This window comes from Cupressus sempervirens, chromosome 4 (genome assembly GCF_028749045.1).
Source record: "Cupressus sempervirens isolate cs-2001-9-10 chromosome 4, ASM2874904v1, whole genome shotgun sequence".
Classification (NCBI taxonomy): Eukaryota; Viridiplantae; Streptophyta; class Pinopsida; order Cupressales; family Cupressaceae; genus Cupressus; species Cupressus sempervirens.
In genome coordinates, this window is record NC_143121.1 from 639,812,441 (window position 1) to 639,831,116 (window position 18,676).

At 35.1% G+C, this 18,676-nt stretch overlaps 1 protein-coding gene across 7 annotated transcripts in view; it reads left to right on the top strand.

Annotated features, from left to right (window-relative positions):
- The window catches only part of TGH (SWAP (Suppressor-of-White-APricot)/surp domain-containing protein), a 199,770-nt gene that overhangs the window by 98,693 nt on the left and 82,401 nt on the right, over positions 1-18,676 (top strand). For all 7 annotated transcript variants that reach the window (XM_089826310.1, XM_089826314.1, XM_089826315.1 and 4 more), the window contains one exon: positions 2,546-2,709. In XM_089826310.1, the coding sequence (XP_089682436.1) occupies positions 2,546-2,709 (164 nt within the window). The remainder of the gene's footprint in view (positions 1-2,545; positions 2,710-18,676) is intronic.

The following is an 18,676-nucleotide window of genomic DNA, read 5'->3' on the forward strand; positions in this document are numbered from 1 at the left end:
TTAAAAACTTTCTCAGGTTTCTCAGGCAAGAGACATTAATCTCCTTGAATACAAGACACCAACCTCTATATGAATGATCTGATGAGTACTTGATCTTCTTCTTGAATCAGGTCCATCTCTTCCACAATTTTTTCCTACGAATGACTCCTAGTCTCTCTTAGCATTTTCTCTGTCTCCCTCTCTTTATTTGTTGTCATTGTTGCTTTGGTTTTAGTCGTTTCTTTTCAGACACCTTTGTGTGTTCCTGCTGGTGTTTGCCTCACTTTTGTAATCTTTCAGTCCCATATACCTACTTTAGTCTTTTGTTGGACATTAGTATCATTATCTTATCTTATCTTATCTGCTTATAGGTTTGCTTAAATTTATCTTAAAATCTGCTTAAAATCTTCAACAATTTCTGCTCAGAAGTCCATGTGATTTCACCTTAAAACACACTCATACATGCACCATAGGTCTTCTGTAAAATGGAAATAATATTCGTGAATGCTTGTTTAAATATATCTCAAACTATCTTCCTTTATACATGCTAATACTTCCATTTAGCAACAGATCCAACCCTTTAAAACAGGTGATGCCATTGCAGCAAAATATAATTGTATTTTGTTTTATTTGCATCCTAAGATAGGGTACTTATCTCTAGGGGCTGGCTCACTTGTAGATATTTTTGGTTTTAAATTTAAAGGTTACAAGAGGGTACAAAGATGGAGAGTGGTTTGGCCAATATAAACAAAATATTAAAATAAATTTTTATTTTTGATGCATTTGACTTCTAATTTGGTCACCAAGTTGGAGAGGGGTTTGACCACCATAATTAAATGGAAATATATTTTTTAATGCATTTGCCTTCTAACTTGGGCCACAAGATGGAGAGGGGTTCGCCCATTAGCAAACACACACGCCCAGACAGATATATATCTTTGATGCATTTTGACTAATAATTTAGGTGCCAATATTTGCAGATTGTCGGCCTAACATGTTTTCCTTTACTTCGACGATTTACTACATATAGACTTTGATACAAATGACAAATTTCAACACACCACACAGTATATCTTTTTGGTGCTCTCTTACCAACTTCAAAAATTTGCACTTATTATGTGTGCGCATTTAAGGACATGTTAATCAAATTTTGAAATCCTTATTTACTTTTTCTTTATGATTGTGCCATTGACAACTAGAGACCTAAGTCTCTGATTTTTAAAATAATTCTGCTTATCGAATATACACCTTACAGTGTTGTTTGTGAATCTGGTTATGCAAACCTATTTCCTTAATGGCACACCTGCATATGTGATTATAAAATTTATGTCAAGTTTCCCTTTTCCCTTGTTAGGTGCATAATTGAGAATGCAATTTTGATTCAAACTTGAGTTTGGGCATCTAACCAAGAGATTTTGACTTCAAAGACCAAATTCAAATATCTTCATAGAGGTGCACCCTTGATGTCATGCCTTTGCCATTTCTATTGACAAAAGATTTCTTTTTTTCTGTAAAGAAGCATTGTTTGATTAGGTCTGTACTCCTATTGGATTGCATATCAACCTTGGAAATCAATTTGTCTTTGATTAACCTCATTCTTTTCCTTGGAGGACTTTGCATCATCTCTTCATTAAATGATATCTGTTCTTCACCTTTCTTAAAGTGTCCAGAAGTTCTTTCTTCTTACCCTGCATAAAGGCATAAAAGAAGATGACAAAAAAACATAGAATAATAAGGCAAGATGTTGAAATATGAACATTTGAATGAAAGAAAGGACAAGGCTTTAGCTTCAAAACTACATTGAATATTTTGACATATATTCATTATAGGGCATTGTTGTAACAAATGCATCATTCAAAGTTATTCTTTCTTGATAAAGTTCGTTACACTCATTGCTTTTGGCTTGGATTGTGCTTGATTTTTCGCATCAACATTTTGGATCGCACTCTGTGATCCATCATCAGGATGAAAGAAATCTCAAAGAGAAGAAATGTTGATCTTTCTATCATCCTGATGATGGATCATGGAGTGTAATCTGAAGTGTTGATGTAAAAAATCGAACACAATCCAAACCAGGAGCAACAAATACAACTATGACAGATTGTCAAAAATCAATATACTACATATAATCAAAATAAAGGAAATCAAATGTCACTTTCATTCATCTTTCTGTGCGCCATTTGAGGATTCTGAAATATCTATTCTTTAGTGCATGTCTTGAGAAATACTGGCAAAATGTCCCATATAGAGAGAAGTTACTAGATTATCAAAATTTTATAGTATAAATGCGGCAATCCATTAACTAGCCATTTATGGTTTTGATTCTTTATATCTTTTTATTTTCTTGCTGAAGGTCTTATAGTAAGTAATTTACTTCACATTTGTCAGAAATATCATCTAGTGAACAAGTTATAATTCAACTCTTAACCTACATGAAATTGTTTATTAATGTAAAAAAAATATCATATTAGTGTAATGAGTAAGGAAAATAATGCACAGGTCATCAGCTATTTCTTGGGCAATCCACTTAATGTTCTTTTCTTGTTTCTTGTACTCATTTATGCAGAGTCACGTCGTGAAGCCCGAAAAGCTTTCTTAGCACTTGCAAAGGAGGATGGGCCTCGTTTTGAGAGGTCTCAAGTTATGCAAAATGAATCCCTCAAAGATGACAAAACAAATGAATCTGGAGAGGATGATGATGCTACCATCCATGTTCCTCGTAGCACACCTGTACGTGTTTACTCTTTTTAATAATCGATAGCTAATATTTATTTGATAATTTCATACAATGCTTGTTCTGCCTAGAACTTTTGTTCTAGTTTGACTTAATGTAATTATCTAAAATATATTCAAGTCTTTAGGTTTGATCAGGCAAATGCATGTCTGTATATTCTTGCATATAAAATGTGTGTATCATAGTAATAAGTTCAGTCTCTTGACATGAGTTCCAGAGGTTTGACAGATGAGTCTAACCAAGTCCATGATTTGCTGCTAAATTATCTGGCCAAGTCCAAGACTTCGAACCAAGAGATTCCTGCTGTATCTGATCCAAGACTAAATTGTAATACCACGGTTGAGATAGCTGAGTTGACCAGATTTTTAATTTCTTTTTTTGTATGCATGCGTATTGTCTGGGTATCATCAAACAACACCTGCATAGACAAATGCGTATCTTGTATAAGCTTTAACACGGATAGACTCTTGCCAACACTTGTGGAAACTGACAACTAAATGACCCAATATATTCTGATTAAACACCATTTATTAATGATTCCTACATATAAATCATTTTTATGAGAACTATTTATGGATTAATCAGTCATACATAATTTTAATTTGTATGAATATTCTTTGTTTTATTTGAGCGTATGGAGTCACATTTGAATTGGGAGGTTTAAAGAAGAGGCATATAAGTATATGCATATACACACATCTTTAGAATGTTTAATTGTTGAAACTCAACATGCACAAATATAAATTGTTACTGACACAGTTACATGCTGTCATCTACACCTGTATGGCTGCTTTCAATGTGCTCATGGCCAAATTACACGAATACACTATTGAATATCAAGCATATGTGATGTCCCTTTTATGAATAGGATTTAATAATAAACAATAATAAAATAAAAAACAAATAAATAAATTAGAAGAGACAATATTGTATAAAGTTTGATCCCTTTCTAAAATACGATTTAGTAATAAATAATAATATTATTAATAAATAAAATATAATTGAGAATACAAAAGAGTTAAATTAAAATATATTTATATTAAAAAGAAAATCTAAAATAAAGTAGAAAAGAATTAAGTTCAAATTATAATTATTTATAAAAGAATTATAAATAAAATCGAAGTTAAAATATAAAATATTTAAATTGATATAGAATTATGTTCAGTGAATGGTCAAAAGGCACAAACTGAAAAGATGTGACTCCTTTGAATTTGAGAGATAAAAGGGAGAGTATAATTTCATTTGGAAGGGAAGAGTAAAAAGAAGGAAAAAACATCTATTAAGAGGGAATGACTGTAATATCCCGAATGAATATTCTACTAATTTTTCTCACAAACAGATTTCAACACTAATGGATAACTCATGCAAACCAAAGCAGTAATATAAATCAGAAAATAAATCGATAAATGCTCATTAAAATGCTTCAATGTTATTACATTATATATTAACAATACAATAACTAGATATCAAAACCCAATCATAAACACAACAATAATAGTTAGATTGGAAACATATTAGAAGAATTTGTAAAAAAAAAAGTGAACTCTGTCTGAAATCCACTGCAGTGATGAACCGGGGCTGCGTCCAATCCACCAATAATGGCCTGAAGGTTTGTGTGCTTAGGTCTGAAATGGAAGATGCAAACTCTCCCAATGTTTCTCCAAGAGAAACTTGAGTTTTCCAAAACAAAGTAATAATCCAAGCATAAAGAGATGAGCTTCTCCTCCTTTTAAAGACCCAACCTTTGACTCTTCAGCTTCTGTATTTTTGTCCTTGTCCCTCATGTCAACTCATCTCTTATTCACTCTCCTTTAATTAAAATTGACTTAATAATTTTGTATTAAGTCCTCAAAGGTCATATATTGGATTGGCCTATCAGTTTTTAATGTCACAGAAAAAAGGGGACATTATAGTCCTTCCCTCTTGAGATTGTTTTCCCTCAAACAACTGCAAGCATGCGACCACAATACCTGGGTCCCATATCAACATCATGAATAATGCTCTGATAATCCGCTGTGCTACTGTGATATGAATGAAGGACTGAGAATTGCAAAGCCATTCATTGTCTTCTCATAATAACAATACATGAAGCATGCTAATGCTAGAATTCCAAACCATGTTGTCATGACCATTAGATATGATGAGATAGAAATGTATCAAGGAGCTATGCATATCACAGTAGATGGTGATGACCCGACCTAAATTGTTGATGTAAGAAACAAGCTACTCAATAGCTGAAATCAACACCATGGGCACATCAAATACCATACTGTCGTCATCAGTCTGGAGAACCCCTAAGTACATAGGTGCTATGAGTAAGAATGAGGCTGAAAAACCGTCCCCTATGATCAAAACATAACTCTCATCGATCCTTCACCAAGATCTATTCAATGGCCGATGTATGTAATCCATCCTACTCATATATAGGTTGGAATCGGGAACCATATATGGGCTAATCAAAAGATGAGCTTCCGTAGTCAATTCACCATACCAATCCTGTGACCAAGATTCATCGCTAGGAATTGTATCTGGATCCAAAATTCTGAAGTCAAGCTCATCCTCTTCATAACAATAAAAAAGACCTCCCTCATTTATCTCAAAAACGGGATTATTGGAAGTCCAATCAGGATCTACTTCAAACCAGGGGTTGTCTACAAGCTGAATGTGATCTGAAATTTTGGTACTTGGTCTTTTGGGACAACTATCCATGTCATAAGTTTGCCGAATGCTATCAAGTTCATTAATTACTTCTTGGAAAAACTCTTGCCTTTTTTACTCTCATGCTCCCTAGTATGATTTCTGACCCTAACCTGACTTTTTTCTTCATGAAGAGCAATCTGTGTATCATCCAATGCCTCATGAGTATACTTAAGCTCCCTGATGAGCTCCATAATCTCATTCATTCCTTTATTCAACTGATCAACATATATTCCAGCAACCTTAAGAATATAATCCTTGTCGGAAAGCAAATATAAATAATCTAATTTCATAAATTCAAGGGTTGTTTTGACTACTTGCAAATCAACAACAAGCAAATCTCCTTCCACTCCCTTTTGAGCCTTCCTGTGGAGATCCTCAACCATCTTGTGAGTGCTGTCATAACGTACTAAAGATGCTACAACTATGTCTTCATTAACCTTCAACTATTTTTTTAAGGCACGCATCTCATTATTGTCATGTTGATACAACTCATCGTCTTGTAGTGTCATCTTGGACCGTTCCTCGAAGCTAATATCATGCGTACAAGAAACACATGATTCATCATACCTCTCAAAAATATAATCTTAGGTCTCAATTTCCTTGTTTTTTTGATTTGCATGCAAAGGCAAAAGTGTTGCTATGTTATCATTTTCACGCAAAGGCTCATTATACAAAGATTCCAACATACTATTACTTCAAGTACAACCAGCCTTATCAACATGTTTGTCAAGGCTAACCTCCAAATCACCAACGTACAAACTTATGTTCCTTATACACAGCTGAAATCATCTTATCTACATTTTTCCTAGCGCTGGTCTGAATTTCTTTAGCCTTCTCTTTGTTATTACAATTCCCACAAACTTGATCAGGTGTACTAGTGTCCTCACATGTCAAGTAAATTTGTTCCTGCCTCATAGGGGTTCCTTTGACTTGTAAATCCATGGAGGTCAACTCACTATCCGTCATGCAATTTTGAAATCTGTTGATTCTATGCTTAATTACTTCCTCCATGAGCTCGAAGGCTGCAAATGAGATCATCAATTTAAGCAGGCCTTTGCAATATCTATGTTCCCTCCTCCAAAAAGCTAAGAAGGTTAACTACAACCTCTTACAAATTTCAACATCTACATCAAGAATTGAAGATATAATAGTGTGCATGCAAGTTTGTACACTTCCTGAATGGTAGCTCCTAATTTCGAACAAGAAGCATTCTAACATCCGAAGAATTAAATCATTGCATTCAAGGTCAATCATAATATAAAATAATCTCATCTCTCCCATAATATCCAAAATCTGAACCCTTTGGTCAAAAGTAAGGTCTTTGTCATCATGTAATCCTTCCAAGTTCTTCACTATCAGCTACAAAACTTTCTTCGACACCACATCATTATAGGCTGTTGTAGGAGATGTTATTCGCATAATCTCATTGAAACAAGAGGCAACTGCAAGCATCACATCTTTATGTGGATGTTCCATAAACTTGGGTTGGACCAAGCTAACCATTGAAGGTTGTAAAGTCCAATTTGTGAGCCTACAATCTGCCTGCTCTACATTGCTCAAATAAGTTTCCATCTCTTCCAATTTGAAGAGAACATCATTTGAGAATTCCATGTGTTCTAGTTGCAACCCAAGTATGTATAGCCAATCCAATTGTTTTTCTTTCTGCAAGTTTCTTAGTTGTTCACCATTAAAGGTGTCATTAAATTCTGAAGAAAACACTTGATTTTTCAGACTTTCCATGTCCGCTTCAATTACCTGTGTTTTTGCTTGATTAAAGAATGTATTTCCTTCTGTAGTGACTGTTGGAGCAAGATTTCATTGTTGTAAATCACCAAACTGCATGTGACTTATCCTCTAAATCTTGAGATTACCTCCAACTCAGAAAACAAATCTCTTAGCACTGTTGTAGTTGTTCAATCTGTTGGTATGCTCAGTCTGAAAATTAGTGACCCCTCCCAGTGCCACCTGTTTCATATAGTACTCGGGCCAAGCTATTACATGACGCCATTTTGAAATTGCAAATCTAATGTTGCTAAAGTTCACCTCTATCTCCCAACCCCACTCTTTATTAGTAGCTCTGAATAGAGTCAGATTGGATAGTGATACATAGTTCAAAATTAGCTTAATCAGTTTGCTTCAAATGGAAATCTGTTCCAAGATTGATGTTGCAGACTTCAATCTTGAAGACAAATTCTACAAGTTTCTTGTCACCATAGATTTACGGGAACTTAGAATGCAATACCACTGAATAGGAAAGACACAGATATGAATTTGTCCTTTGCAATTTCTCCTTGCTGACTTAAAGAGTATTAATATGTCTATGCAACTATTCTTCGTGATGTTCTCAGCTCTGTGCCTCTGTTTTGGGTTGTATACAAGTAATTTCAGTTTATATAGTAACAACAGACATCGAAGAACTATTGTGCTGCTTCTATCTACTTCTAAAAGCTATCAAACCAATAAGCACTACTTTTGACCTTCCCAACTTAAGATGGAATATATCCCTAGTCACTAAAGTCTCTGCACAATACAATAATCTTCCACAATCGGATAGAATATTCTCCTAATGTAGTTAGCTTCTATCTATAGCACACCCCTATTTGCACTACCTTTCTGAAAAACACTCGTACTGCCTTTTTTTGCATGGTCATTTTGACGGGGCATGCACAACTCTGCTAGCAACCATCCATTTCCTATCCACTATCACTGAAAGCGCATCCAATCTGGGGTGGGTGCATTCACAATTAGATGTCAATAATTACTGAAATTCAATGTATTTCCGCTAAGACGTTCAAAATTTCCACAACTCAAGGTCGTTTAATAACTTCTTAATTCATTCCCTTTGCTGATAATAATAATTTGGCTCCTTACCCACAATATTCTAATACATGGAAGTAATTTATCGGCAATAATGGTGACCCAAACAATTCTTTGGTTTGTGCGTTTTAGTGTGACTTAGGCTTGACACTCATCTACTTGGTTCAAATTGATAATTGAACCTGGTGAATAATGTCTTTTGCCTAGAACCAACATGTTACCTTGAATGCATATCCAGTTCATGTCTGCGATCAATATATTTTTTGTTAACATTGCCACATATTACCTATGATACAACTCGGTAGCTCAAATTTCAAATTTTTCTTAGCTTTCTGACTATGAAACAAAACCACTTCATTAGAGCACCTTTTACTTGGAAATATTTAAGTCGGACATTTATTAAACAAATAATAGCTTGCTCGATGGGGCCCGCTAACTTCCTAAGTGAGCATTAAAAACTTTCAATGTTTATATTAATCCCTTGTTCATGGAAACATGAAGTCGCCCCGAATATTAATTATCATGCTTCTTGGACTTTATATTTGCTTGCATTGTTTAATATAAATAAAAAACCTCCCGAATTCGGAACTGTAGTCTTTATAAAAAAATGTTTGCCAGTTGCTACGTCCCTCTATACTTGTTCAACCCTATAAGGGGAACCAATAGTTATAGATGTTCTCGTCTCAACCAAATCCTGCCAACTCATTCATAGAACTCCAACATTCTTGGAAAAGATGCCATATATGTTACATGAACTTCCTGAATAGCAGATTTGGACGTTCGGTGCAACTTGTGCAAATTTCAAATCTTACACCTCAATTCAATCACTTCAGAACATTCCATGATACATTCACTTGTTACGACAATGACTTCTTGTTACTAAGGGATGAAACTTGTGCATGAATCTTCACAACATATTTCTACCATCACTATAATAGTGTGAAGTTTCATATGGAACAAAGATGTGCGTAGTGGAATACCACTTTTGTTCCAGACAACAAAAGATAACTTATAACTATAGTAGAAACTCCCAAACAGAAGCCAAGGTTTTTCTACTTTAAGATGTCACGAAGCCTCCTCTCGATCATATAGGAATGGAATCCCAATGCTCTGCAGAAAAATAATCTTCGACTCCTTGTTATTTGTGCCCCCTATATTTTACAACCGACCAATCATCTTCAGAAATCAGGCCAAATAAATTCAACTCTCCATTGGTTAGGAAAGTCCCACTAGATATTTTGGAATTTTCAATAGTGTCTACTGAAAGCCAAACAACCTTTTCCAAACAGTTACAATAAAATATTTATTTCTTCTATCCTAACTTAAACAGGACATTTATCTCTAACTTGAACCTTAGAAGATACCCACGATAGTAAACTCAAGAAAGATATAAGGATGCAATGTTTACCTTTGAACATATATTAAATGTCTAGCTCCAAAGTATTGCCTCTTTTTAGAAAATGTTTATGCTAAATCCTTATATCAGTCTCTATTATAACTTCATAGGTTGGCAGGAAAACGAAGTTTGATACCACTGTAATATCCCGAATGAATAATCTACTAATTTTTCTCACAAACAGACTTCAACACCAATAGATAACTCATGCAAACCAAACTAGTAATATAAACCAGCAAATAAATCGATAATGCTCATTTAAATACCTTCAATGTTATTGCATTATACATCAACAATACAATAACTAGATATCAAAATCCAATCATAAACACAACAATAATAGTCAAATTGGAAACATATTAGAACCTGTAAAACCCAATGTGAACTCTGTTTGGAATCCACTGTAGTGATGAATTGGGGCTATGTCCAATCCACCAACAATGGCCTGAAGGTTTGCGTCCTCAGGGCTGAAATGGCAGATGTAAACTCTCCCAATGTTTCTCAAAGAGAAACTTAAGTTCTCCAATACAAAGCAATAATCCAAGCATAAAGAAATGAGCTTCTCCTCCTTTTAAAGACCCAACCTGTGACTCCTCAGCTTTTGTATTCTTGTCCCTGTCCCTCATGCCGACTCATCTCTTATTCACTCTCCTTCAATTAAAATTGAATCAATAATTTTATATTAAGTCCTCAAAGGTCATATATTGGATTGGCCTTCCTAGAAAAAAGGGGGACATTACAGTGATATATAGAGAAGGATTAATTAATTGTTGACTAAAGGTTGTGTCTCTTCCTAATAAGACGCAACCATTAAATCCCATTATTATTTATTAAGGATTGAAATCATTTCCAAAGGATGAAATAGGTGAAGAATATATATATTTGCATACTCTTAATGAGAGGAATCAGAAGGGAACAAGAGATAATAATATTATAATAAATATACTTATGGTAAAAGTATGTGTATTGTGGATGTGGTTAAAATTATATTAAGACATATGTAGTTAATAAATAATAGAGTTATATATATATTATATAATGGAATCATATATAGGAAGTATATAATTGGGTTATATAACTGGAAGATTATAAATTTGAAATATGAAAATTATGTATAAATAAATATATATATATACACACACACACACACACACACACACGGACACACACATATGCATACATACATATACATATACATGTACATATACATATACATATACATATACATATATGTGATACTCAGATCTTATAAACAATAAAATTCTGATTCCTATCTATTACCAAGGCTTACATATGGACATTTTGGAAGGAAAGGGTGGAGTAATTTCAGTCACTTGACAGGTAGTTTCAAATATTGTGGTTAAACCTTGAGGAACCTGATTGTAGACTGTTTCATGCGCACCTGGCACAATAAGTCTTCCACCTTGTGGTGCTGTTAGTAAGAAGGAAAAAAAGGGATTGATAAAATCAATTATAATAATACATTTAAAATTTATTATCATATGATGCTATGTGGTATTGTGAACTTGATTTTGGATTTTTTATGGTTTTAATATGGATGAACCCAACCTAAGTATTAATTTTTTGTTTTTATGTACCTAAACTCCCATACCTAAACTAGAACTATGACTTAGCCTTAGAATCATTTTTATAGGAACTTCTTGTGTGTTAAAAAATTAAGCTATTTTAATCTATTACCCATGTTTTTTTGTATAGCAGTTGATTTTTTCTGTAACATACTATTCTAAGTCTGTTCTAGTTCATGCTATAATTATATACTGACTGATGCTAGACATGTTGATGAAATTGGCATGGAGGAAAGTGTCTCATTTAATCTATTGAGTTATTAGTCTCTTGTTAGATGAGATTGTAGTTTGGGTAAAATGTGTCTTTTAGTCTATAGCATTAGTAATCTCTTGTAAACATGGTGAGATTATATTTTGGAGAAAATACAGCTATTCATGTGCAATGAAGATTCTCTTGAACAATTAGATGGTTACTAGGCAAGTCAAGAAATACCTTGATGTAGTTCTTAAGGGTAAACGATAGAAAAACCTAAGCATCTAAAAAAGGGGACATACTCAAAAGGAGTCATCTTAGAAACTGTATATTGATGTTTTGATTACAATGCATTGTAGTGTTGTCTAAATATTTTGTAAGCCACTGTAACCACAACTTACAAAATGGGAACTTTAGGCAACGATGTAGTGAGACAAGTCCATCCTCTAAACAACAAGGGAGGCTCCCTTCTTACCGCAGGTGGCTACAACAGAGACCTAACTGGAATTAACAGTGGGTGGTTCACATGATCAATTCCTCTTCTTTCAAGAATGATCTTATACTAGCAACAACTATTTGCAATTTAACAAAAGGAATCTACTACTACGGTAATACTGGTGGCTTAAGGGTTGACGTAAGAACAACCTTAAGACAACAATAATAACTTAACTTGCGTGATTGACAACAAGAACCCAAAGTCTCCTACGAGCAATCTCTTTGAAACAAAAGGACGAACAACCAACAAAGCTCAATGTCTTTGCTCAACTATTTAGATATGAAATAATATACGAAGAAGTAAAGCTTAAAGTCTTTAAATCCTAGGACTTGTAGTTACTATCAAATTATATCAATCTTGTTTATGAAAGCTCAAAGTCTTTCAAGAACAACATCAAATACTCAAATGCTTCACAAAGAACAAAGTAACGAAGATGAATCAATCAATGCAACATAAGAGACAAAGATTAATTCCAAGTATCACAATACAAAGTTTGGGAAAACTTTGCTTCTTTATTCACTTCAAAGATTTGCAACAAGAAATACAAAGCCTTCTAGTCACAAGCCCAACCTTCTCCTCTAAAGCAAAAGTTAAGTATCTACAATGAGCTTTCTCCTTTATATCAGAAAAATGAATAGAGAAAGGTGGAGGAAAAAGTGGAACAACCTCAACCACCTTGAGATATCTCTAACTAACTATTTTGACTTTATTCAAAGTTGCATGCCTAATGCGATTGCAACTTAACTACATGAGCTGATTTTACATACATGTTATCTTGTACTTACAACATAGATGCTCTTTACATGTAGCTTTTCTACTACTATTCTACTCAAAGCATATGAAAAATTTAAATGTTAATAGAGTCAACAATCTTTGCAAATTTTTGCAGTGAGTTAAGCACAACTTCGGCATCGAGCTCACTAGTGTAGTCAACCATTATGATCCTTCGATGCGTGTTGGCTGCCTCTGAAATTTCCTAAATAGTTTGTCTAGTGAACACTTCTATCTTGAAAATGTATTATTTATTATACTGAGATTGAAATCATCCGCTTTTAGTTGTAAGCGAATTGCTTCAGTGAAGCTTGTGAGAATATCCTCATCTTTCTTGAGTTCTCCGTTCTTAGTGATAACTCCACATGACAACTTCTTGTCGCATTCGCTGATCATGTGTTTCTTGTTTCGGCTCACCAATCTTCATTGTTAGTGCCTCTGCATCCTTTAATGAGCTGTTATAAGACTTGTATCTTGTTAACCTTTGCATCCTTTAATGAGCTGTTATAAGACTTGTACCTTGTTAATGATTGGATGCTTCTAATCATGATACATCTCAATAGATGAGGTGACATCATAATCACATAAACCGTCCAAATCGAGCTCCATCATACTCTTCCAAGCACCAATGTCCCTATCCAACACTTGTAATTGTCAATTGAGTAACCCTTGAATATCAATTAATTGAGCAACAACTTCCTTTCCTTTCCTTGACATTGTGTAAATATCACAAATGCGTTGATAACCTTGTGATTCAGTACTGGTTGCCCATTCATCTACAACTTGTGCCTTTCTTTTGATCTTCTTAGTACAAGTATTTGGAACAAATTTAGTACTCAAAGAAGACTTCTTCAGTTCCTCAGTGATCCCTAGGAGATGTGCATTCTCCTCTTTGATTTTTCTCTTCTTATCCCATAGTTCATTATTCTTTCGAGCTAAGAAGTTGACGGAGTTATGCGCATCTTGTTGATAACTCAGCCTGGTTTGTTTACCTAGCTCAATTCTTGTAATTCTATAATCAGCAGGCTACATTTCTTCAATAGATTTCTCCGCAAGTGGTTCAGCAACTTCAGCATACTTAATGTGATTTTGATCAACCACAACTCGAGAAAGTGTATTGGCTTTCTAATTTTTGAAACCCTTGGTTTGGTCACCTGCCTGTCAAACTCCTCAGGTGGGATTTCCTCTTTCTTTCTCTTCTGCCTCACAGTACTCAACCTTGGAGGAAGGCTAATAGGATGCATTGGCTAAAATGGTAGTCACTATAGTTAACTCTGGATTCCTCTGCATGACAATAGAGACTACAGTAGGTGCCCTAATCTGAATGGCCATAGGAGTAGGACTACTATGTGCAACTTTAGTCATGAATTGCTCAAACCTAGCTAAAGTCACATCAAGCAATGCTGTAGAATGAACATTGGTAGAAGGAGTTAACAAGGAGTATGCATAAAAGCCACTCTCATAATCATACTAATCTCCCCCTATTTCTAATGCAGAGGTAACTGAAGACATAGGCAATGCTGGAGTAATGGTCACAAGATCCTCAAGAGATGGATGCTTTGTAGAAAATTCAGCCATAGCCATGCCTTGGGGTGAATCATGAGATTCATCTGATGTGGGTGTTGAATCTGGAGGAGAAGTCACAACAAGAACCTCAAGAGGACATGCCACTAGTGGTAAAGTCTCCTTTGATTTCCTCACTTCACCATCACTTGAGTCAACTTGAATTGATTGAGTTTCAATCCCCTTTACCTAAAGTACTCTTGAGTTATTTCCTCCTTTGATAGATAGGTTGGGCAAACTTTGAACAAGAGGTTCAAATGTAGGGGATGATGTCCCATCTTTACCTTTACCCTTTATTTCTGATCTTAAACCAAATGAACCAGCAGGATCAAAGTCTTTTCCAGGCTTTATTTTGATGCATTCGAGACCCCTTATTTTCATCCAAGTGTTGTTGATTGCAAGAGTAGATTGAAATCGATCCCAAATTGAGGTACTTTCCTTGCATGACCATGTAGGAGGAAGAATGGGTAACATCTCCACATCATGCTGAAAATATTCAGGATCTAAAATTTGATCATCATCTTCAAATCTAGAAGGGATTGATGTGAAGTTGAAATCTACAATCTGCTTCACAGTCAACCGAGTACATTCCATGCGCCATATATCCACCTTAGTATGTACATCAATCTAGAGATCTTCTAGACAATGTATGTGTAAAAATTGCTTCCTCATCTTGTCATTTAGTCCTCTCTAGTCAAAACAACTCCTAGCTGCAAATCTTTTCAGCATGATCCTTTGGAGTTCAAACTCCATGTTCTTTTCTTTTCTTTAGGCACAGTATCCAATGAGTACCCACCAATCTTTAATGGGTTACGTGATGAAATCCCCACTCCTGGCTGGTGCAAATTGGATTGATAAGCCTGTACCTCCATGAGTTGTCTTGCCAATTACATGATTATAATTTTATCAGTAGGGTACCTTAGCAACATGTATGGCTCTCCCTTGAAGCATCCAACTTGTAGATATGTGAAATTGGGAAATTGTAGGAACATATAACCATACCCATTTACCTTATTCCATGCGTCATTAGAGACTCAATTGTTTGGGAGTTATTTATCAAATAAGCACACGAAATGCCCAAAGAAGGCATCCTGAACCCTTCAGAAATGTATTTGACTTTACTTCAAAGGCAACTGCTCATAGTACTCCCACACATGAACTATAGACCTGTCATTTTTTGTTGACAAACTTGGAAAAGTACCCAAGGCAGCAGCAATATACACCATGTAGGAATTCATATTGAACACACCGTTAGACAACACATTCACGAACTGCTCATAGATTGAATCACTCACTAATTCAGCCCAAAACACATTCCTTTTTGACCGTATTATGAGTGAGATGTACTTATACATCCAAGATTCAAAGGTGTTCGAATCCTTGAACCTTGCCAAGCGATTGGGCAATGTAATGAGGTCATTGATTTCTTCCTTGAAATCACATCGGTGCATGCCCTTTATTGGCCATATAACAAGATTTGGCCTAACTAGTTAACTTTGATGAACTTGGCACAATACGAAGTATACTCATTCCACTGCATAGCTTTTTGTCTTGTGATGTTTGTAACAACTAGAGTATGAGGAACATGAAAAATACAATTATTTGTCTCAGGATTGAGACTAATGATAGTATTGCCATCTTGATCTTTGATGGTTTGAGAGGGTGCATCAAAGTGTTTCGCATATGCAAGGATGAATACTAGCTCATGTGCTACCAAGGGGAAAGTAGTCAATAGATGAAAATGGCTTTGCTTGATCCATGTCATATTCTCAGTAGCTTTAGTATCAACTCTTGCCAGGAAATCTAAATGTTCATGTGAGATATAGTAGTATCCCGCACCTCATCACAGTAGGAAGTTACCTGTGACGGTGGAATGGAATTATGATACTGATCATATTGATACTTCATCTTCTTTTTGTCTTTGCCCTTTGTTGGAGTAGGTTTTCTTGATACCACGCAATGATACACCTGCACAACTATCACATGAAAATCCCATAATGTGAGAACATCTTCATGCCAGGGATCCATGATAAGTTTTTTGATGTAAAAACACAAGTTTCAGGTAGGATATAGATAGGGAAAATGAATGGAGTGATTAAGAATGGAGAATGAACAAATGGGTCAAGCTTAGAAAGCCTCAAATATCAGTAAAATAGCCAAAAACGGGTTTTTAAGAGTGAATTGCATATGCGACCAGCAAGCTTGGCATTAAGTGAACAAGGAGAAAAATGAGTAACACATTGAGCATCACATATTTTAACAAGTGCAAAATGCGAGACTCTATCCGGTAGGCATGTGGGAGAAACTTCAACCATAGAGCAACCATATGAAGGTACATGGAATGCGTAATAGTGGAGTTTTAACTTGCATTCGTATGTGAGGGAAAAATGAACTTGTATTTCTTTTAAGAACGAGATTTTACACTCAATTGCATATGCAAGTAAAATGAGACCTTGCATTGCAATTTGGAGAAGAAGGCGAAAGATAGAAAGAGCAACTTCATGTACATAAAAAGAGATGGAAATCTGATAATGGAAATGACAAAGATTTGCAAGAGCAATCAAAACAAATATATACAAATGCATTTAGGAAAATAACCAAGGAAATTCACCTCAACTCCACCAAGAATGAGAAAAACAAGTCTTTATCCAAAACTTGAGCAAATCTGAAATAAAACCAAGAGATTTAGGATTTTAGATTTGTCCAAAGCCAAAGACTTAAATAGATTTCGAAATCCAAGCAACATAGCTCAAATTTGGACATGTGGAGATGGTTAGAGAAATGTAATGCCAAAAATGTGGAACAAACTTTGACCTAGTAAATCCATATGCATAGGCATGTAAAAATAGTGTCCAGGGATTAACTTGCTAAAATGATGCAAGATAAGTTTGACACCAAAATACTTACCCTAGAATGCTTCTTGAAAGTTTTCAATGCCAAAAATACCTTGGAATGCAATGTTTTTATCGAAGATCATGCACAAAACAGTAAAAAGCATATGCAAAACCTTCAAAATTTGGCACTTAGCTCTAAATGGGAAATTGCTGCCTTCAAACGCCTTTTAGGGAGGCACAAACATGTCACAAAATGCATGCATTCTTAGCAAAAATTGCCACCTAGAATGAATAGGGTGTTTGCTAGTGTAAAACACAACTTTGGGAGGTTATTGCATCAAAAACTCGTGCATTCTTGCCAAAAATCTCCACCAGCTTTAGATAGGGAAAACACATTTTGGGAAGGCAAAAGCATGTGTTCAAGAACATGTATATCCACCAAAATTCGCGACCATGCGAAGACCATTTCAAATAATGCCTTAAAACGTGTTTTCAGAGAGCAAATGCATAAACCGAAATTCATGTAATATCAAGGAATGATGCAGGAGCATCTTGCATGGGAAAATTATTGAAGGAAAAAAAAATTGAAAAAAAAAAATTAAAAAAAAAAAAAAAAAATAATGGAGGAGAGAGAAAGTGACGAAAATTAGAGGGGAAATAATAAAAAAAATAAAAAAGGGAAAAAGGAGAAGAAAGGAAAAGGGGATTTCTATTTTCGAGGTGCATAGGTGGCATAATAGAAAAATAAAATAAAAATAAATAGTTGTCATTCCATTTATTGAGGTGTGCTGGTAGAATTCTAGAAAGTTATAAATATTTTAAAAAGTTGTGGCTATTGGAGAAAGTTATGGAAGTTGTAGAAGGTTGTGGATATTGTGTAGGAGGAATTCTAGAAGGTTGTGGATAAGTCATACATTGGGTGGTAAGTGCCTATTTAAGCAAGGCATATGAGCATTTCTAATCAAGCTTGGAGAAGCTTGAGAAGTGGAAGCTCGAGAAGGAGAAGCTCGAGAAGGAGAAGCTCGGGAAGTAGAGGCTTTGGAAGGAAAGCTTGGAAAGGTGAAAGTTGTGGAAGGTGAAGCTTGGAAAGCTTGGAAGGCTTCAAGGTGTGAAAGAGAAGGAGGAAGTGAAGAGTGAGTTTTCCTGAGTCTGTGGACAGAGCGCCGAATGTGAGGCAGTTTACAGCAGGATTATGGTGGAGTTGTGAATGTAGATAGAGCGCCGAATGTGAGGCAGTTTACACTTGGATCTTGGATAAGGTTAGAGAAGAGCTAGTGATTGCGGTTTAGAAACAAGGAGGTTACTTGTTGGCTTGCAAGCACAAGTTGAGATCTCAGAGGTTTCTACCAGAGTGTGGATCTGGACTAGCTTGGGTTTGGATTGGATCTTGAGAGATCTTGCAGACATGTTATTGTAATTGCTATTGGATTTTCAAGTATAATAAAATTGTTTGAAACATTTTGTCATCTCGTTGTCTTCATATTGTTGCATTCTTGGTTATGAGTTGGTAAGGGTGGTGTGGCCCTTCATTAGTGGTATCAGAGCGTACCTTTATCAAGTGGTATCAGAGCAGTATTTTATCAGTGGTATCAGAGCGTACCTTCGTC